Source organism: Manacus vitellinus, unplaced genomic scaffold, assembly GCF_001715985.3.
Source record: "Manacus vitellinus isolate BGI_N305 unplaced genomic scaffold, ASM171598v3 scaffold_6_pilon, whole genome shotgun sequence".
Lineage (NCBI taxonomy): Eukaryota > Metazoa > Chordata > Aves > Passeriformes > Pipridae > Manacus > Manacus vitellinus.
In genome coordinates, this window is record NW_021940750.1 from 3,920,002 (window position 1) to 3,941,181 (window position 21,180).

Sequence of the window (21,180 nt, forward strand, 5' to 3'; positions counted from 1 at the left end):
AGCACCTGGAAGGGACTGTGTCCCCTGCCCCCCCCAGTGGGAGTCCTGGGCAACTGGGGTGGCTCCTCTGTGACCTCACTGCAGAACTGGTGGAACCTGTCAGTGTGCACCATGCTGCACTGGCTTCTGCTGCTCGCCCTGCTGCTGGGGGCTGCCCTCCCACAGCCTGTGCACCAGAGGTGATGGCATTTCCCCTCCTCCTACTCCTTCAAGCCCTGGTACCTGCAGAGGTACCCCACGGCTCCTGACATGGGTCTGACACTTGTGGCACTAAGAGCTTTAGAGCTGGCCAGGCTGGGTGGAAGAGACGCAGCACATGGGAACTCTTGTGCTAGCCTGTGTAAGTGCTGTAGGACCTCAGCTCACTCCTGCCCCTGCGTTTTCCTCTTAGGGTCAGCTACTCGGTCCCTGAGGACTTCTCTGCTCCCTTGGAGCTTCCGCAGAAGCACTTTGGCCTGGTGGATGGTACAGTGCTCTCTTTGTTCCTCTGAACCTCCTTTCCATGCGCTCACCCCTCCAGGTGGGCAGTTGTCCCTAATCCCAGGTGCAGCTGGGCCAGTGGCTCTGCTCTGCCCACAGATTACGGCATCAAACCCAAGCAGCCGCGCTTCCCAACCCGGGCGGCTCGGGAGCGGCCGGCGGTGCTGCGCAGAGCTGGCAAAAGCAAGCGCGATGGTCTCGACCTGCTGGAGTACTACGATGATGCCCAGCTGTGAGCCAGTGTGCCCCCGTGCCCACCACAGCCCCACAGGTGAGGGCTGGAGCAATAACCCCCAGAGGTCCCTCCTGATCATCATACGATCTCTGGCCTCCAGGGATTGCAGCCAGGGCTCTTGGACCAAACCCGAGAAGCTCCAGCTTCTTTTGGGGTCCCAAGGGAAGGAATGAGCCAGGGCCCAAACCCACTGAAGAGGGACACAAACGGCACAGTAGCTCCATTCCATGAACCATCATATTTAATAGTTGTTGCCACCACAGCAGATCCAGCTGAAGCACAGAGACCACTTGCTGCAGGGACCGGGAGAGCTCTGCTAATCTCCCTGGTGCTTTGCACAGCTCCCTGCAGGCTTTAGCCCTTCCCTGCCCTGCTTTGGGCAGGCACCCAGCTCTGTGCAGGGGCTGAGCCCCACTGCCCTGGGGTGCTCCAGCACTCCCCCTGCCTCTGTCACCTGCAGCTGGGGGGAGAGGGGAAAAGGGCAGAGAAAGGCTTCCCTCCTGAGGGTATAGTTACTGCAGGGAGGTATGGGGGCATTTTTCTCTCTCCCCAGGGCATGGATACAAGAAGGAAGGGATGGGGACAGAGGCAGGAGAAAGCTTTCTCATCTCCTTCTGGCTCTGGCAGAGGAGATACTGGGGCTCCCTCTGCCATCCCTGCCCAGCAGCCATGTCCCCAGGGCCCAGCAGGGAGGTGATCCCATCTCCCAGCAGGAGCCAAAATATGGGTCTTGTTTTCTGTAGCTGCTGTGTCATCATACTGCAAGAGATTGACTCTGCCACTGCAATTAAAAGTCACCCCAGATGGATGTGATGGGAAGCTGTGCCATGGTCACAAGGAGGAGATGCTGTCACCCCAGCCTGCAGCTGGAAAGGGCAGGAGCATGCTACTGCCCCCCCCAACCGCTCACAAGCAGGGCACCCAGCAGGTGCTTCTCCAATAGAATAAACTAAGAGTATTTTGTACAATAAACACAATTTGTCCAGCCCTCCCCCCTCCCGTCCCCCCAGCCCGAGGAAGGGGAGTCACAAAAAGAGGCGGTGCTCCGTGCCCCGGGGAGCCCTGCCCGGGCCCGCTCCTCCTCCAGGCTCAAAGCAGCTCTTGTCCATGCACGACACGGGGAAGGGGCGAGACTGCAGCCCTGGCTGTGCAGGAGGTGCCTGTGCCAGCCCCTACTCCAGGTAGATGTCCTCCGTGGGGCACGTGTACTCCACATACTCCTTGTAGAATTGCTGAAAAGCCCTCCTGCAACAACAGCACCAGGCAAAGCTGAGCAGCATCCTCCCCCCAAGGCAATTACAGATCCCCACTTCCATCCTCATCCTAACACCCTACCCTGTAGCCAGTTTGACCCTCCAGCCCTCCGGTCCCTGGCCCCTCCTGCATTCACCCCCAGAGCTGCCATCAGAGCTGCAGGGTCTCCATCCTTGCTCTGATTCCCTGCACAGTGCATGACTTTAAGACATCTGCCTGTAAAGCCCTGCACTGGGACTTGTTCCAGTGCTGTCAGGAATATGATGCCCATAGCCCTGTCAGTCCTGGCTCTCACCCCAAGCCTCTCATTCAAAAGAAGAGGTGCCAGCCAGGTCCAAGCCCCATGCATATGGGGAGATGGATCAGCCTGGCTGCCTTGTTCCTCCTGCCCTTCGTGAAATAGCCTTCCCTGCCCAGCCAGGACTCACCCTACAGATTCTGCCAGTGGCTTCGTGGACTCCTCCGAGACGAAGACATGACAGGCAAATCTGTGGTCAGCAGGGTGCTTGGTGATGAACCCAAAATATCTGAGGGCAGAGAGAGCAGGTGTGACTGAACCAGCAGATCAGCAGGCATAGTACCCCAGCATCCCTGAGGTGTACCCACCCTTAGACATACAGGTTTGGAACCTGCAGCCAATCCCCCTGGTGGCCACCAGCTGCCACAGCCCATGCCCAGAGCTGGGTGTAATGCCCATCCAAAGGTGCTAGGAAACCTTCTCTTTCCTTCCTAGCCCAGTCTTTGCTACTCTCAGTGAGCAGGAAGGCAGCAAAGCCTCTGCATCGCTGCTTCTTTGCTACTCACTTGTTGTTCTTTGGATGGTACCCACAAAAGGAAATGTTCTTCAGCTGGAAAAAATGGCTACACTTGTTTACCTGGGGGGGAGAAAGAGAAGAACTGTCAAAATTTCCCTCTCATGCCCCTATGGGGCAGCTGGTCTCTGGAAATGTGCACTTGGAGACTGAGGAGTGAAATTAATTGGAGCCTGATCCTGGGCTGCTGTCAGCAGCAGTTTCAGGATTGCCCCAAGCACCTGCACAAAGAGAGCTTTTCCAGGCCTGCCGGCTCCCACTCCAGCTGCCTCTACTGCCAGTAGCTCCTGCAGGGTTTCCCTAGAGGCCCTGAGTTAGACTATACTCAGGCTAGAGTCAGTGCTGCTGTTCACCAGCATACACGACCCTTTTTTCTTGCTAAACAGGCTCTCAGAAACACCAGCAGATAGAAGGTGAACGGACAACTTAAAACCAAACAGGTAATTCAAGCCTAGGTATCCAAGGGGTCCCAACCAGAAATGAAAACTTATTTATACAAGTCTAAAGTGCAACTAAATTGATAGCATCCTCTAGATACAGGCAAGACTTATCTAGAAAGAAGTAGAAGCCCCAGCCCAGCTCAGTCACAGCACTCAGAGGCATGAACTACTCCTATCCCACAGCTGTAGGGGAGATTTCCCAACAGCTTGCTGCAAAGCCCTCACTTGCCTCTGCCTAGCATCTAAACTAGCTTTACTAGGCTACTTATGCAGAATGCTAATCAGCAGCCTGCCCTAGCCAGATAAAGAGATTACAGGGCAGATCTGGAGGACACCACTCAAAATAGTAGCAGAAAGGTTTAAAAGCAGCTGACAGATTACTGGGTACAGCTCAGCTTGCAGCATCCCAGCACAGCGACATGCTTGGCAGCTGCGAGGGCATCAGCTGGCAGTATTGCCCAGAGCTGGGACCTTGTGAGGCATGGGGGACCCTGATGCTGGGCCTAAAACCCTGATGATGGTGTTTCTCACACCCTCACCCATGGGGTGGAGACCCTCAATTTTCATATGCAAACATGACCTATAGCACAGGGGCCACGACCCAGCTCAGAGCAGCCATCAGGGAAGGGATGAGACGAGCAGGGAGCGGGGCACTACCTTGCTGTGTTCCTTGGAGTCGTCAGCTTTCACAGCAATCTTGACCCCACGCACACTGATCTCCAGGACACAGCTGGAGGGTGGGTTAAAGTGCACAGTGAGGCGGCGCGTGGTGGCAATCTGAGGAAGACAGAGAGACAAAGCCCTGGGACTTTTGAGCAGTGCTGATGGCTCATCCCTTCCCTTCCCCACTAAGGCTCTGCCCTGCTGCCACAAGAAGCAGGCGCTCCTGCTCCCGAGGATGCTGTGGGACACTACCTTCTGCATGGCCGCGCAGAGCACGTCATTGCCCTTGTGATAGGGAACCTGCACCGAGCCAAGGAACTTCACCCGAAACTGGTCCACCCAGTCACTGCTCTTGGCCAGAGCTGGAAGAGAGAGCACATGGCAGGGATCATCTCTAATGACCAGGTGTGTGGGTTGAGCTCCACCTCCCCGCTCCATCTTCCAACACCTGCATGTTTCCATGCCCAGGGAATGCTTCCTGCAACACTAGGTACCAACACCCAGCATCACAGCAGAAGCTGCCCATCACTCCCTGCTGGGTGCCCAGCTTGGTCCTCCCCTGCTAGCCCTGCTCAACACCAGCCACTGCTCAGTGGAGAGGATGTGAACACAAGACAGGGACATGAGCAGGCTGCATGCAGAGGCTTGGTACCTGTTACATGGTCTGGGTCCTTGGTGACTTCAATAGCGTAGTAGGCAGGAAAAATACCCCGATCACCTGTGCGCATGTTGTATGCCTCATACCAGTAATCTTCCGCCTGCACCTCCACCAGCAAGGGATCATCCACCTCCAGCTCCAGCTCATCCGCATGGCGAGGCACAAACCTGGGTAGAGAGGCACTAGCAGCTGGCTGGCAAACAGTGCTGGTGGCCTTCTCAAGGGCACACTGCTGGGGCACCCACCACCACTCCAGGCAGGCAGCACCCTCATAGATGTAATGAGCCACCAGGACCCAAGATGCTAAACAAAGCATTGGAGCAGGTTAAGGTTCAAAAGGTGGCGGCATCCTGGCACCTAAGGCAAGGGTATCCCCCATTGCAACCTCCCATGATGCTCCCCAGAGGTCTCAAGTGCCCCTGGAGGGCTTGCCCATTGCATGGGCAAATGTTGCTCCTTGGCAGGGCATGAGCTACAGGCACTGGTTTGTTCCCCAGGGCTTCCCACACTGGAAACACTGGGGCTTGTGCTAGCCCCACCTTGGTGGGAGAGCAGCACCAGCTTTCCCCTGCAAGAGGCTGGGGACCCTGTTTGTGCCTGCAAGCTCACCTAAAGACGGCGCGGTGAGTCTGCTCCTGCTCCTCCCCGTTGATCATGCAGGAGAACAACCCAAAGGACTCGGCACCTGTGGACGAAGGCAGAGGAGGACATCTCAGCATTGAGGGCTCAGCATCGCAGCCAGGGGAAGGACATGGGCTGGGCAGGCTGCTGAAACTCCTGCGGGATGGCTCAGCCAAAGCCACACAATGCCACAGGAGAGGGAGGCACGGCTAGAGCTGCCACATTGGTGCTCATCAGTCCCCGCGGGTGAGATGACCTCCCTGCACCAACTCACACAGTTGTGACAGCTGGTATCACCTTCTGTGTGGGACAAGCCACACCATGAGAAGCCCTACCTGCCAGGGCATGCCACCAGACCTGGTGTTCTCCTAGGCTTGGGGATGAGGGTAGCACACCAGGAGGCTGCTCCCTCCAAGCCACACCAGGAGCCTCCCCCTCAGCCCCCTATGGCCATACCTTGGGCAAGCCAAATAAGCAGCCTGGAACACCTACCACCACTCCAACCTAAAGCTCACAAGGCTTTAGGTTGAGCCCCTCTCCCCCATGCCTCGCAGACCACCAGAGACAAAGCCACAGGTCGCAACAAGTAGAGCTGGGGCTCATGTCTGCTGGTGGCTTCCCACCTCCTGAGTGTGTCCTTAGCCTTGTACCAGGGACGGGCAGGGCTGCCCAGGGAGGCAGCCACCAGCCCATCTCCCCCTGGTGTCCAGAACTCACTGGAGGAGCGTGCCCGTCCACTCATGAAGACATTGAGGAACTTCTTGGAGAAGTGGATGTCCGCCTCGGGGGTGGAGTCCTCAGAGAGGCAGACTGAGTCGCGCTTTAACGCATCCTCCTCGTACTCCTCGCCGATGGCTGACTCATAGGGTGAGGAGATGCAGTTGTCATAGACTGTGGCCGAGTCACTCTCGTCGCTGTAGCCCGAGTAGCACTGCTTGAGGCTGACCAGCTCCAGCTGCACATTCTCATCCACTACCAGCGTGTATTTGACAGAGTCGTAGGAGAGGGCACTGGTGTCTGAACTCACTGAAGCTCTCTGAAGGTTGTGCCCTGGCCGGGAGCCACCACTCCCACCACCACAGGAGGCCCTGGGCAGGTTTGTCTTGTCAGGGGAGGACATGTAGTCCAGCACCTCGTCCTCCTCACTGATGGAGGGGTTAGTTTTCCCTGCCAGGGCTGAACAGCTGGAGGTGTCAATGTCAGAGCTGATGGACATGCGGTTCTCACTGGACTGAGACAGGAACGGCTTGTCAGTGTCCAGGGGGTCCGAGTTCTTCTGCACAGGCGTCAGGTAGATCTCCTCTGTGGCCTCCAGCCTCACATCTGTCTGGTAGCGGATGCGGTCCCGGTGGGCCTCGGGGCCCCTCGTCACCACCACCACGCTGGCACCATGTGGTGGGGCCCGGCTGGTGGCCTGGTGCTTCTCGGGCAGCCGGGATGAGGCAACGCAGGCTGGTGCCATCTGGGTGGCTGCTGTGCGCCGGCATGGGCTCTCCGTGGATGTACCCCGGTCTTTGGTGGAGGTTGTGCTGTTTTGGTGATTGACCTCATCACTCAGGCAAACGTGGTCATGGGGAGGGGTCTGCTCACCTGTAGGGAGAGGAGAGTAGCACTGACAGCCCTGCAGAGGGTGATGCTCCCTATCACAGAAGGTGTCCAGGGATGCCACCCAGACTCATAAAATCATTTAGGTTGGAAAAGACCTCTAATTCTTGAGTCCCAACTGTTAACCCAGCACTGTCAAGTCCACCACTAAACCATATCTCTAAGCATCACATCTACATGATTGCGAACACTTGTAGAGACAGTGATTCCACCACTTCCCAGGGAGCCTGTTCCAATGCTTAACTGACCCTTCAGTGAAGAAATTTCTCCTAATATCCAATCTAAACCTCCCCTGGTGCAATTTGAGGCCATTTCCTCTTGTCCTATTGCTTGTTACTTGGGAGAAGAGACCGGTACCCTCCTCACTACAACCTTCTTTCAGGGAACTGTAGAAAGCAAGACTCAAGATGGACATGCACCCTGTATTCATGTGGGATGTTTTTTCCAACCACCTCCTCCAGCACCACTTGCCTCAGGTTCCTGAGCACCACAAAAGGGTGCAAGGAGCTGACTCTCTCCAACAGCCTGAGAACTCACCCGTTTTCAGAGGGGACGATGACCGGGACACCCGCTCCTGCCAACTGTGCTTTTTCCCCAGAGAGTTGTTATTCAGAGTGTCCTGAGGAGAAGAACAAAGCTGCCTTATAGCCCAAACAGTAAACATTGTGTGGCACAGCAGTGGCACCCATCTCCCCCTGGGTCCACAGCACACTGCTCAGCTCCCCTCTCAGCTGGGCATGCTGGGACACGTGATGCCCAGGGAGAACCCCTGCAAGCCCCACATCTCACCATGCTACTGCTGTGAGAGCTGGTGTGGTGGCCAAAGCAGGTTGGGCAAGGAGCCAGCTGGGCTGCATTCATCCACCCTGGGGATAGTCTGCTGCAAGAGCCCACAGCTGGACAGTTCAAGGACAAAGAGTCAAGACCCGAGCCTGCCTGGATGTTTTGCTCCCATCCTGCTGGCCCTGTTTACCTTTAGACCACCACAACGAAATCCCAAGGGCCAGGCATTGTGCTGATGCCCAGCTGGGAGCCAGCTACTAGATAGACTAGTAGCCACTGAAGACATCCATATTGGCTGTATATAGGGGTATACACAGATATGTATGTATGTATACAAATCTCTACATTCACACACACACATATATGCAGTTCACTAGCAGACATCAATCCTGATCAGCTGAAGAGGAGGGGCACGATCGGGCTGCCTGTACTCCCCGTGCTTGGGTGAGTTTCTGTACGTGCTGTGCCCTGCCTGCCTAGCCCTGGGTGGCTGGCCACGCATGTGCACACCTGTGTGTGCACAACAGAACACGTGCTCAGCCTCACTGTGAGACCCAGAGACCATAAGCCATCAAATCCCCGCTAATAAGGACTCTCCTGCAGATGGGCCCTCCCTGCCCACCTCAGAAGGATGTGACATCCAATCTGCTGCAGCCCTAGCCTCCATCCTCTCCTCCATTCCCAAGTTCTCCCTGGTCACACATTCCCAGCCCCTCTTGTGGGGCACTGGGTGTTTCTGCCCCAGCTGCAGCAGCGGCATTTTCCACGTCGTTAGTTTTTGCTCAAGCACTAAGCCCCACTGGGACTCCCTGGATTTTCTCATGGCCTTATCACCAGCCTGCAGCTGTTACCAGCAGCGCAGGAGCTGCCCCATCCTTTACTTTGTTTCCCCACCAACATGAAGGAAACCTTTGCCCCAAAATTCCATTATGTCACACACTGCTGAACCATGTCTGCCAGACCCCTGCCTTCATGTGGAGAGTGGAGAGACTCCTTCCACAGGGGTTCAGTGACCTCCCAGTGTGACCTCCATGAGTTCTTCCTGTGCCAAGGTAAATAACAGCACACCCCGCTTGCCTTTCCCAGGGACACGATGGGCTGGGATGCAGGCCAGGCAAGCTGTCACAGTGACAGCCTCTGCGTGCAAAGTGCCACAGGGCCAGCACACACAAGCGAGCCTGGCTGCCTACACTGGGACAGGAGGCAGCAATGCAGCATGCAGATCCCACCAAGCCCACCCATCCCACAGGGCCAGAGCACTCTGGGGTCTGTAATGCCAAGCCAGGGTAGAGAGTCATTCTCAAGGTCTTAGAGGATGAACTTAGCCAGTCAAAACAACTGTTTCTTCCCCTTTGGGAAGCTGGGGATATTTCTCTCACCATTTCCAGGCCACCTGTCTGGGATGATGATCACAGAGAGCTCAGCAACAACTGCTATATCACTAGGCTGGATCCTGGCCCCACAAGGAGAAGCTGGAGCAAAGGGTGGGATGATGCCCTGCTTTGTGAACACCCTGCCAGACAAAGTGCCCGGTGCCCCGACTGAGTGCATGGCTATAGTCCCTCTTCTGACCACCAGTAGGAGGAGGGAGCTGAGTAGGCCAAGAGGGTGCAGGAGGGTCTCACAAAAGTTGAAGCAGATTTCAGGCTGACTGCCAAGGAATGCCCTGCACCCTGTCCTCTCCTTGAGGCACCACACGTGGGCAGGGAAAAACTGCCTCTGGCTAGAGGTAGGCATCCAGAACAGCAACTCCAAGCACCTTACAGCCAGCCTCTCACCAGATGCTACCAAAAGTACTGTCCTCTCTGGCCAGCCATGGCCAGTCCTGTGCACCCACTCCCACTGGCTCCAGGCTCCCATTGCCAGCTGCAGCAGACTCCTTCTCCCATTCCCCATGTCCTCAGCTCAGCTGTGCCCGTGGCTCTCAGTGAGCCCCACAGCCTCCACCATCCCCTTGCGAAGTGATCATCAGCTCCCTCTCCCCAGCCTACCATCCCTGCAACTCCCTCCATCCCAATCCCTCCTCCCTCCCCAGTGGTCTGCTGCCACCCCTGGACACTGTTTGGGACCAACTGAGGGGGCCCTGCTGTTCCCCACCCCTCCAGCTGACTGTGGCTGCCATGTGCCACCTGCTCCTCAGGGTCCCTGCATAGGGTGGGACAAGGCTGCTGCTTTCCCCTTGTCCATTATGCTCACTGGGGCTCCCCCGCCTCCCCAGCCCTGCAGCCTTTGTCCCGGGTGCCAGCTGCCTGTGGGCGCCCATCCTTGGCTCTCTGCCCTCTTCCTCCTCCTCTCACCCGCGGCCTCAGGCAGTGAGCTGGCATCAGCTGCTGGTGCTAGGCTGGTGACACCCAGCTCCGACTACTCCCCATCTGTCACCCACAGGGACACCTGCCTCTCGCTTCATGCTCCTTGGCTGAACGTCACCACGATGAAAATCCTCCTACTTGGCAGAAGGTAGAGCCGAACGCAGGAGGGTGGCAAAAATAGCCCTGCACGTCGCATACTTTGCGTGGGTTCATGAAGTCTGCAGGAGGGACAGGGCAAAGGGACTCCAGCCACTGCTCGGCGGGTCAGCATGTGGGGAACTGAAACACTGCCCACCCCAGGGGTGACAGCAATACCATGGCTGTGGGGATAGGTAGTCTTGGGTAAATCATCCATCATCTCATATAAAATCTAAGCACGAGCGAGACAACAGAACCCCCTTGTCCTCCTGGCCACCATTTTAGGCGCTGCTTTTCTGTCTCTCAAATTTTGCACTGGGCGCTGACATTAATGCTTCTCTTGCCAGGCACTGCTGCTCAGGAGAAGAGGCCATCAAGTTCCCATTGTCAGGCTTGGGGCAGCCGGTGGCACCATCCTGCTCTGGGGCTGGCGCTTCCCCAGCCCCAGGGTGCTGGATCCCGGCCAGCTGTTGGTGCCAGCCCGTGGCGGGGTGCCCCGTCCTGCGATGGCTCATTCACGCGTTCCATACGCCATGCTTCGTTTGCTCTCCATCCCATCCCACGGGGGCCCTTCCCAGCTCCCACCCAGCCTCTGCCTCACGGCTCTCTGCCAGGACACATGGGCCCAGTGGGGGGCACAGCTCAGTCCCGACACGATTCCTTGCCTATTTCCTCTCCATCTAGGCAGCAGGAATGGAAAAAGGACCTACCGGGCCCTAAGCCCTCCCAACCACACCCGCTGAGCTCAGTGCCGGGATGCTCGGCAGTGTGCGGGGGCGGCCCGGCAGGGCGTGATCAGGTTCTCGGGACCCCCGGGCCCATAGACTGCTCCCTCTGGCTCTGCAGCGGGGCCGAACCTGCGCGTGCCCGGCTCGGGGACGCAGGCGGCGATGAGAAGGAACTCCCGGATTGCTGGGGCGGCCGCTCCGCCGCAGGCATCGCGGGGACGGGCGGCGGAGCCTCTCCCCCGCCACCCCACCAGCCGAGCCCGGCCGAGCCTCGCGCATCTCCTTCCATCCCCCTCTCCCTCCGTCCCTCCCTCCGAGACAAAAGACCCCGGCGGACGGCGGGAGCATCCCTCCTACTCTCCCGCACCCCTCCACCCGTTCGCCCCCCATCCCGCCTTACCTGGCTGCGAGGCACCTGCGGGAAGAGGTTGAGGGTTGTGGGTCGCTTCGGCCTGTAGACATCGGTGTCCCGGCCGGGGGGTCCTTCGGCAGCGGCTCGGGCGCGTCTGCTCCTCGGCTGGCGCATCTCCCGCCGCGTCGATGAGTCGAGCTGGAGCATCTCGGCTTGCAGCCGGCTGGCCTCGCCGCCGCCGCCGCCCGGGCCCCGCCGCCCGCCCGGCTCACATGGCCCTGCCGGGATTAGCGCCCGCGATCAGACCACGGGGCGGGCGGGCCGGGCCTCGGCCGCCGCGCCTCTGCCGGGGCCGGGAAGGGGGGCCGGCACCAGGACCGCCGGCATCGGCACCCGCGGCCGCTGCCTTTTAAAGGGGCAGCGATGTTATTCCCGAGGCCGGGAAGCCCCGCGCCCCCTCCCCGCCTCCAGGCGCAGGCAGCACCCTCCCTTTGGGATGGGGCCCCTGCGGCACCTCATCCCCGGCTGTTGCCTGTCTGTAGGTACGTGCAGCCGTCACTTAACCACGATGCGCACAAACGTGCACACCCAGGTTTCATTCAACATAATAAGGACAATTTTACAGTGAGAACAACCATTCAACAGAACAACCTCCCCGGGGAAGTGGTAGAGTCCCTGTCGCTGGAGGTTTCCAAGACACCATTGGACAGGGTGCTAGATAGTCTCACCCAGGCTCCCTTTCTCATACAAGGTTTGGCCAGGTGACCTTTTGAGGTCCTTTCAAGCCTGGGCTGCACTATGATTCTCCCATCCAAGGCAGACTGTGCCCTTTCTCGGTTCCTGTCCTGACAGCTGGGACATATACAAGCATGTGATAATTCTTATTGGAGGTTCGGGTCAACCCCTGCCTGGAGTGGGTCACCTGGGGTCTTGCCCATCACACCTGAATATCCTCACAGACAGAGAACACACCATTGCACTGTGTACTGGTGCCATGTGCTGCACTACTACTACTACTACTACCAATACTACCTTTTTTCTCTGGGGTTGAAATTTTCACTGCACACCTCTGAGAGGATCAGGCTCCTTCTTCCCTGTAATGCCCACCAGGTACCTGGAACCAGGAATTCCATTCCCCTTGTCTTACCCACATAGAACAAGCCTTCTCTTACCCACACTGCATTTACACATACTGGGACCCAAAACTGCAGAAGGGATGCCTGATGAGCAGGCTCTCCGGTCACTTGCTAGTGGTGGCTGTGCTCTAGCTCAGGACAGCTCCACTCGATCCCCTTGTGCCCTCTAGGAGCAGGGTGGCCACCATGGCCTTCGAGGGCTGTGAGGAGCAGGTGCCCCATTGTGCCACCTGGGCTGGGCCCCAGTGCTGAACCACCACACACCTTGTGGCTGTGTTGCTGGGCAAAGAGGCACCAATGTCCTCTCGCAGCTGCACATGTTTAAAGGTCAGTGGTTTCTTTCCCAAGTGTCCTTCCTTGCATTAACTGGAGCTTGCACATGCACAGGTTGCTGCAGTCAGCAATAAAGATGGCAACTTGGCATCAGCGAGTTGAATTCCCTGTGTTATCAGCTGTTGTGGCAACTGGAAAGCTCATCAGTGGGCAGAGGTGGGGAAGGATGGTTTTTGCAGCCAGTGGTATCTGCATCTCCAGCTGCATGGGAGGCGCCCCTTGAACCATGGGAGAAGAAACGGACCCAACAGCTCTGGCAGCCCCTCCAAGAGTTCTTGTTGCTACCAGCTCCTAAACTGTCAGACAAAAGCCAGCACAGGCAGGGTTCTGCCTGCTGCAGACACAGTATGAACTGTCTCACGGTGGCCATTTCACCCCAGTGTCCTTGTTGCAGTCCTGGAGGTACTGGGTGAGCACCTGGAGAAGCACTGCCACCAATACTTGCCCTCTTGAGGCTTTAAATGTTTAAATCCCTTGTTTTGAGAGTTAGACATCATAACACAAGTTCTGTGTTTCTGTGGCACCAGTTTTCTGTGATAAATCACATGGATTTTAATAAGGAAACTGAGGCATGGGAAAAGAACTGGAGGGAAATTCCAACTGAATAGATCATACCTAGACAAGGTAGGTATATTGGAGTCAGCTGGTGATGTTCAACCTAGACTGCTAATGATGCTGCCTCAGTAATCCTATAGCTGTAGCAATCACTCAGAAAACACACAGAGAAGGGAAAGTCCCAGAAGGATGCAGAAAAGCAAATCAGTACCCGTTCTGAAGAAAAGGGCAGCCTAGAAGGGATGCAGCACTACAGGTTCAAAAGCTAGGAGGAAACTACACCACTGCAGGTATTTGTTAATGGTCTGTAGCTCAACAAAGTGATTTTGGAACCACACAACAATCCATCACCTTACCATCTCAGTGAACTCTGCAGTGATCTGCAAAGCAAGAGAAGGGACTAGATGTTGGGAAGCCTTTCTAACTGCAAAGACACTGCCCTGCCAGAACATGCTGCCTTGGAAGCTCTCTAGGAACAAGTTAATGCCACCTAAGGTCAGCTTGAGCATGTTCATGCCTCAGCACAGATGCATCAGCAAAATGTTTTCCCAAAGTCCCTTCACCCTGTGGGAGAGATTAAGGAGACTGGGAGAGCAGTACCAATGCCCAAATCTTGCAGTGGGGTGAAGACAAGATGCACACCTGGACCCCAGTGCAGTCACAGGGATGCTCATGCTTCCTTACAGACCCATCCCTGGGACAGATGTGATGCTGGTGTGCTCCTGCTCATGCTCCCTCCTATCTGCATGGTGCCATCCCAATGGTAAAATATCCCAGTGTCCAGCAATTGGCCTCTCTCTGATGGTCCCAATGCTGTGGCCCCAGGGGGCTGGAGCAGCATGAACCCTGATGCAATTGAGAGGTGCTGGGAGCACCAGTCTAGCTAGGGGAATCACCTGCATGGGAGCTGCTGCCAACCCTGGGAAGCTCCTTGCTTCCCTAGGAATGAAAGTCTCTTGCAAGAGGAGTAGGGTGATACACAAGATGTTGTTTGAGTGATCAAAGGCTCTTCCCTGCTCCTCCACTCCTGCAGCCTTAGCTGTCAGAGGAGGAATGACAAAATCTTCAGCTGGAAAAAGAATTTTGTGAGCATGAGGAAGCGAAGATGACTTGCTGGGCAGAGGGGACAACCGTGCCCCCTTTCCCTACCACTACATGTGACTACTTTGCTCTTCAAAGTGCCAGGAGAAACCTCTCTGCCCCCAGCCTGGCACAGCCACAGCTGGCCATGGATCACAGGGACAGCTTCATGGGACATCCTCTGAAAAGCTGCCTGGAGTAAGCAGCCGCCTTGCTGCCGCATCCTTTGCTCCCAGCCCATGCATCTGGCTCCCTGCTGGTCCCCAGATCAGCAGGTTGCAGGCTCATGGCAGCTGCTTCCCCCTTTGCAGTGGGTCCCACTGGCCTGCTGGGAGCGGCTCCTGTTAGTGACACACTTGAATCAGTGATGCTGAACATCAAGAGAAAGCCCCTGGCATTTCCAGCAGTCTTATTATGCTGAAAAACCAGAATGTTTTGTTTTTAATTTCCACATAACTGTATAAAGATACATGGCTGGTTCAGGCCTTTTCATGCAGACCTCAAAGGCTCAGCACGGCCCTGTATCAGCTCTTTTCCCTTTGGACACTTGTTCTTGTGCTCTCAGGTATTTCCAAGAAAGATGTTTCATAATTTTTTCTTTTTCTTTTTCTTTTTCTTTTTTTGTTTGTTTGTTTGTTTGGGTATTTTTTTCATTCCTGTATTAACCTTTTTCCACAGTTCCTGGAATACAAATGAGGCGCCAAGCTTTTATTAACCTCTGCTTATCTGTTTGCTGGCATTCATCTTGCTGAAGCCAGGGTTTGTCACCCTGGATTTCCAAGCCACCAAAACAAGGCCAAACCCCAGGCAAAGGTCTGGTGCTTTTGTTGCAACCATCCCTCTCAACACACCCTACTGCTGCCACTGGCTAGGCAGAGGTGGTATCCCTCATCCTAGAGGTCCCTGCTCCTCCCCAGCTGGCCTCCTACCCTGCCATTCAACAGCCCAGAGGCAGCTCTGCTCCTCCAAAAAGCCCTCTCCTCTTCACTTTTCATTCACCTAGGACTTCTTGTTGAAATTAAGGCTCTTTTCAGCCATACTTGGGATTATTCCTCATTCTTAGTGCATGGCCTCCTGTCCACGAGGTATGGTCCTCATCAGTGGGTAGGTTCCCTTTTGCACAAACATCAGTCTACGCCTCCTTGCAGTTTCTGTGTGTCTAAGACACTATTTCTGAAGAGATACTAAAATAGCCCACAATGAAGTCATCTTTCTTATTCTGGGACCAAAAAAAACCCCAAACCCCACCTCTGTTTGGGTGTAGACCTCTGTACCACCTGCCTGTTCCTGCCACAGGGTTTTGCCATCAAACATCTCTGCCCAGACCTCCCACCTCACCAGGGTCACTGATTGTCCCCAGTCACCTTCACGGCCCTTGGGCAGGGCTTGTCTCCTCACTCCTTCTCAGTGCCTTCCTACTTGCCACTCGGTTAATGTGCCTGCCCATCTCTCCAGAGACACTGTTGGGTTGAGAAGTTAGGAGTGGCTGCATGCCTCCAGCCCATGGCTCCTTGTGATTCCCAGAGCCTGTTTCCCCCTTCCCCATTGCTCTCTGCTCTGGTGTGATCCAGCGAGCCATTAGCTTGCTTTCACCCCACATCACTTGCTCCATTGCCAGGCTTTCACCAGCTGCCTGGCAGTGCAGGGCAGTGCAGACCAGGGCCAACCCTCCATCCTAAGTACCACACGAGCTCACCGGGAGCTCGCCACAGGCAGGGCATCAGCATGGCCACCCTCAAGCCCTGGTCCCAGCACTGGGCTGACTTGCCAAGCCAGTCATCCCCGTTCCCACGTGATGCAATTAGCTGGCCGATGTCAGCCGTGGGTCATTACTGATTTGCTGGATCCCGCACTGCACGCAGACCCGGCCAAGCTGCTCCCTCTGGGCCTGATGCTTTCATCAGGCAGATCCTGCAACCCTGTCGCCCCGAGGTCTCTCTGGATGGCAATCAGGTTGGAAAGCTCCCTGGCTCTCGCCTTCAACATTTAGGATTGAAAAGCCTCTCTCACTGCCATTGTTGTCACCACTTTCAGTTCTGCTCCTTGGGCAATCCTCCGTGTCCCATATAAACCATTTGGACATATTTTTAGCAGGCATTTTTTCCTCAGCATGGTAAGCTTCTTCCTTTGCTGTGTTTATGAATAACTCACTGCTTCCCCTAAAGCAGCCTCACATCCCCCTCCCACCCCAGCAGACTCTAAGTGCATCCAGACGCTTGTACAAAGCAGCTTTGAGCTGTCCCCAGGGAAGGCATGGGGCTTGCAGCCAGAGCCCAAGCAAACCCTCTACTGAGGACCAGGTCTCTGTATCGCAGCACAGGATTGCAGAAACTCCTCAGTAAACTGTTTTAAATGAGTGAAACAGATTAGTTTTTCTCCCCTCAAGGAAGAGCTGCAGCAGCTGAGCTGCAAGTCCCCCCCTGCCCCTTACCCTCCCTGCCAAACTTCAGCCAAGGGCTGGCAGCCTGTAGAGAAATAAAAACTTCTACTCTGAGCCCAGTGGTGCTATCAGCAGTAGGGAACTGGAATGGGTAATGGGAAGTGCCCAGCAACACATGCACAACCTCTGCCTACCTCACCTATTGCAGGCAGGAGGATCTCATGACTGGCTCTCGATGTGGCCATGCCCTCATGGACACCCAGCACTGGGTTTGCCTTTTTGCCTTCAGCATTATTGCCTCCTTCCTTCAGCATACACAGCCCATGAGCCCAGGCTGTCCCAGGGAAGCCTGGCCATAACATCATGGAGAAGAAGGAGGTTGCAACTGGAGCAGAGATGTGGAGGAGCAGCCCCATCTCTGGGAGCAGCCAAGTTTCTGCTGGGAAGGTAACAAATTAGGCCAGGGAGCACAGCAGGAAACCTTCACCTCCTGGGGATGAGGTCTGCCTGTACCATCCTGCCTGCAGTGAGGGATTCCCAACAACACAAATTCAGTTTCTAATTTTAAATCTGCAACAAACTGGTCTGCCTTTCCCCTCCTCACTGGGTCTTTATTACTTTAGCAGAGGAAACATTTCCTCTGAGGGACAGAGTGATTCTCAAACCATTTGGTTGTTCCTTCAGCATTTGCATCCATTAGTATGAAATACTGACAAAATGCAGAGTCTCTGTGTTAAGAGGCATTAGTTGTTAGCTTAAAAAAGTAAGTTGTAAGTAGAATGAGTTAGAATGCATTACACAGAGTTATAATACTGTGTGATTTAGTACGTTGTTTGCTCGGCTTTACTTGCTTAACATCAGTAGCTGAATCTGCTGAAGCCTTGAGACACAAGCTGTGAGCTTATACCTACAGATGTTTTTGGCTGGAACCAAGTTAATTCTCTTCATAATTTTCCTAGTAGCTGGTACAGTGCTGTGTTTTGTCTTTAGTATGAGAAGAGTATTGATAACACACTGATGCTGTGATTGTTGCTGAGTAATGTTTATCCTAAGTATAGGGCTTTTTTTAGTTCCCCACACTCTTCCAGTGAGCAGGTGCACAAGAAGTGCAAACCAGAAGACAAAAAGACTTCATCTGTCAGCAGAAGCTGTGACTCCACATGACAAGAACAGTAAATGGCCTGCGTGCACAGACATGGAGAAAGAACTCAGTAAGGTATTAGAAGACCCCAGGCAAAAAAATCACCATTGGACCAAGAGGCATGCGGAGAACACATGAGGTGCGGGTGCATGAGTCGTAAGGGTATAATTGCCTGGAAATTTCTTTGTTCAATGTCCCTCTCCAGAAACACACAGCTCAAGCTGACCTGCTGCTATACCACTAAACTATTTACTTTTATAAACCAGTGCCTAGGACTCTGCTATGGGAAACCTAGGGTTGCTCCTGAAGAAGAAGGAATGGGCCTGAGAGTGAGTATGTGGTGACTGAGGGGTTGAAAAGGGCACTTGTCAGCTCACTGGAGCTGCCTGATGTGAAGGGGCCTGGTCCCAGCAGTTAATACTTTCAGGTAGCGTGTTTGATTCCTTGAATGGTGTGAGAATATTCAGGCAGCAGCTTTTCCTTTGACATACTGCATATTTCCAAATCTAATGTAATTATCAGTTTATCTCCATGTTTCTGCCCCCATGGCCTTCTAGGGAAGTTCAAATACTGTTGTGAACCCCATCAACGTAGGGTTCTTTTAGGATGGATGGGAGACCCACTTGCAGCATCTGCACGGGCTTCACAGCACCCATCTTTATTCCACCTGCTGCCTGCTGGGGTTGGAGCTGCCTCCTTCATCCCTGTTTCATTAGCCTCCAGGTCTCCTGAAGACCTGAGAACAGCTCTAGCTAAAGGCAACTAGCCAGCCAGAAAGAACACCCTGGGTGAGCAGAGGATGGTTTTCACCATGTCAGCTCAGCTGCATCTCCAGGCCCAGGGATGCATGTGGGGACAGGAGACACAGCTGTTCAGAACCCTTGGTGCCACCTTGCACATGTCCTTGATTCCTGGGGATGCTCATCAGGTGCCAGGTGCTCACTGGTCATTCCTCTCAAATGGGGAACATGTCCCCAGTTGCACTCAAATACTTAGGCTCATCCCTGAGGAACAAACTCAAACCCCTCCAGCACAATGGAAACCAAAACGCACCAGCTTTGAGATGTTTTTTTGTCCCTTGGGTTTGGCTGGCTCCGAAAGGGTCTGTGCTGTGCTGCAGTGAGGAGAGGGCAATGCTGAGCAGAGGGCACTGCTGAGCAGAGGGGATTGGGCTCGTGGAAATGGACACCTTAAGGAAGCCTTGCTGGCCTGGGGACCTGGTGGTCCTGCATGAGGCTGATGGTCCTGCCAACCCCTCTGGCACATTCTGCCCACCCCCCACCCCTCCCCATCCCCGTCACACTTACCCGGGTGGCCAGGCTCTCCTTGCAGTGCAGGCTGATTCCACACTCATCAGTGATCTCGGAGAGGTCTTCATCCTCAAACTCCTCAAGGCTGATGTCGTGGGTGAGCCTGGAGAGAGTGGAGATGGCACGGTCACCCACTGTGCTGGTGGTGGGCAGGAGGGTGCAGGGCACTAGGCTGCCTTTGGGCTGGGAGCAGCACTGCCACACCAGGAGAGGCTCTCCCAGTCTCTACTGGGAAGAAAGACTGGAAAGGCAGCTCCTTCCAGAGGTGGTAGGTCCATCCCTGTCGAGTGGCTGCACTTGACATGTTCCATGGCTGTTGGGAGGCAGGAGGAATGTGCCCCAAACCAGTCGCTGCCTGACCAAAGACAGCAGGGACTTGCAGGGAGAGCATGGGACAGACAGCACAGCCAGCCCTATCCCAGGAGGTTCATTCTGCTCCTGCTGTCCCAGGGAGCCCCTGGGATTGTCCTAGCTGGGCACAGACACCCAACAGGGGAAAGGTCAGGGTTACAGGGAGTGGAAGGGCTTGGAGTCCTGACTGGGTACATCTGCAGGATGGATCTTTCTGGGACAAGTGACCATATCAAGACCCACAGAACTCGTAAGCACTGCAAACCTCTCAGCCATGGCATGACCAGCCCCTGAGAGGGAGCTGGGAGGGATGTCCCAGCGCAGGTGCCTGCAGTAAGAAAGGACAGCAATTTCCCTCTGCACCAAAATCACTCCCTGGGGTGATTACGGGCATCCCTGTGAATACTGCTGCTGCTGAGCTGACCTGCATGGCTTCAGGGGTTCCTGGCAGCCCCACAAGCTCTCTACACCCCTTCAAAACATTTACAGAGATATCCTTTTATAGACTGAAAACATGCTGACCAGCCCCAGGGAGACAGTGAGGTGCTCCTGGCTTCTGTGCATTAAAACATTTCAGCATGGTAGTACCTCAATGCTCCTCTCACTTATTCATTACCACAGAGGTAAATAAAAGAGCTCAGCTCAAAGGTCCTTGGTCAACCAACTCAGCCCCTTCAGTTTTGTCTGGAGTGGCCATAGGCACTGCTTTGCTTGCCACCATTTCCATTTGCTCCCAGTTTCTCTGGCTGGGAGATACGTAGGTGAAAGGGCTATGCCAAGCCCATCATCCATCTCTAGCTTGGCCCTCAGCAGCAAGGAAGGAAGGAGAAAGGTTATTTTGTGACCTGTAGAGCTCCCACCCTCACTCTAAGCATTTCTTGCACACCTAGGGTTCCCTCCTGCGCTGGCACCAAGCCAGTGCCACAGAGAGGTAACACCTCCCTTGTGCCAGAACCCTGGAGAGGGAAAAGAGCAGGAGAAGCCTGTGGAGGAAGCAGCATTTTCCCTCTGTTTTTGAGGACCCCACCAGTAGTGGTCTCCTGGGTTGAAGACAGCTGGGAACAGCTATGTCCATGGAGGCACTCCCTGCACGATGCATCAGGAGTGCAAAAACACAGCCTTCAGCACAGGGTGGGGCAACTGGACCCCCCCTCATTCCTGTCCTCCTGCTGCCCACGGGACGGAGGGAACATGGAACAGGAGGCTCATGACGAGCCTTCAAAGCACAAATTGATTTCTTCTCTGGTTACACAGGTCACCCGGGTGGGACATCATCCATTGCTAATGCTCAGGGCCTCCACCCACCATGGTGTGGGAGCACAGCAGGCGCTGCAGGGTCCCGGTAAGAGGCACAACATTGCCAAGGGGCTGGCAGGGGCTCCCTAGCTCTGCAGGAGCAGCATGAGGGGCTGGCAGTGCCCCCCACTCTGCAATGGGGACAGGCAGCCCTGTCCGAGCTCTCGGGTGTAGGGAGACGCTGCACAGGTCCCCAGCACTGGCCCTGCCTGCCGATGCTGGGGTGCAGCAGGATGTGGCCAGATACCTTTGCCGCTCTGGTGCCTGGCTGCCACACAGTTCCGTGTGCAGCCAGGAAAACTTTGGGCTCGACTGGATGCCAAGTTTGCTCCTGTCCTGGGGCCATCGCTTACAGAGAAGATCGATGTGCCAGGAGCAAGGGGCTGCCCCTCACCCCCTGCATGCCCGCGGGACAGTCCCCCCTCCCTTAGGCCCAGCCAGTCCCCTACCATTTCTCCCACTGATCTTCCAGCCAGCTCTCCTCCTCGGTGCTTGACTCCATTTTCAAGGGCAGCTGCAT

General features: G+C 55.4%; 2 protein-coding genes across 2 annotated transcripts; one reads left to right on the top strand and one right to left on the bottom strand.

Annotated features, from left to right (window-relative positions):
- The first annotated feature begins 100 nt into the window (after positions 1 to 100).
- CUNH11orf94 (chromosome unknown C11orf94 homolog) lies at positions 101 to 1,598 on the top strand. Its single transcript, XM_018082282.2, has 4 exons — positions 101 to 179; positions 392 to 465; positions 580 to 751; positions 1,459 to 1,598. Exons 1-3 carry the CDS (start codon positions 112 to 114, stop codon positions 714 to 716), a joined length of 279 nt encoding a protein of 92 aa, XP_017937771.1. The 5' UTR covers positions 101 to 111; the 3' UTR covers positions 717 to 751; positions 1,459 to 1,598.
- Positions 935 to 21,180, bottom strand: MAPK8IP1 (mitogen-activated protein kinase 8 interacting protein 1). The gene is given in 16 exon segments (XM_018082279.2): positions 935 to 1,960; positions 2,398 to 2,496; positions 2,774 to 2,844; positions 3,879 to 3,998; positions 4,137 to 4,246; positions 4,537 to 4,709; positions 5,152 to 5,227; positions 5,881 to 6,753; positions 7,306 to 7,387; positions 11,127 to 11,194; positions 11,197 to 11,229; positions 11,232 to 11,270; positions 11,273 to 11,320; positions 11,323 to 11,356; positions 19,011 to 19,116; positions 21,110 to 21,180. Coding segments are annotated over 16 exon segments (2,076 nt in total). The 3' UTR covers positions 935 to 1,887.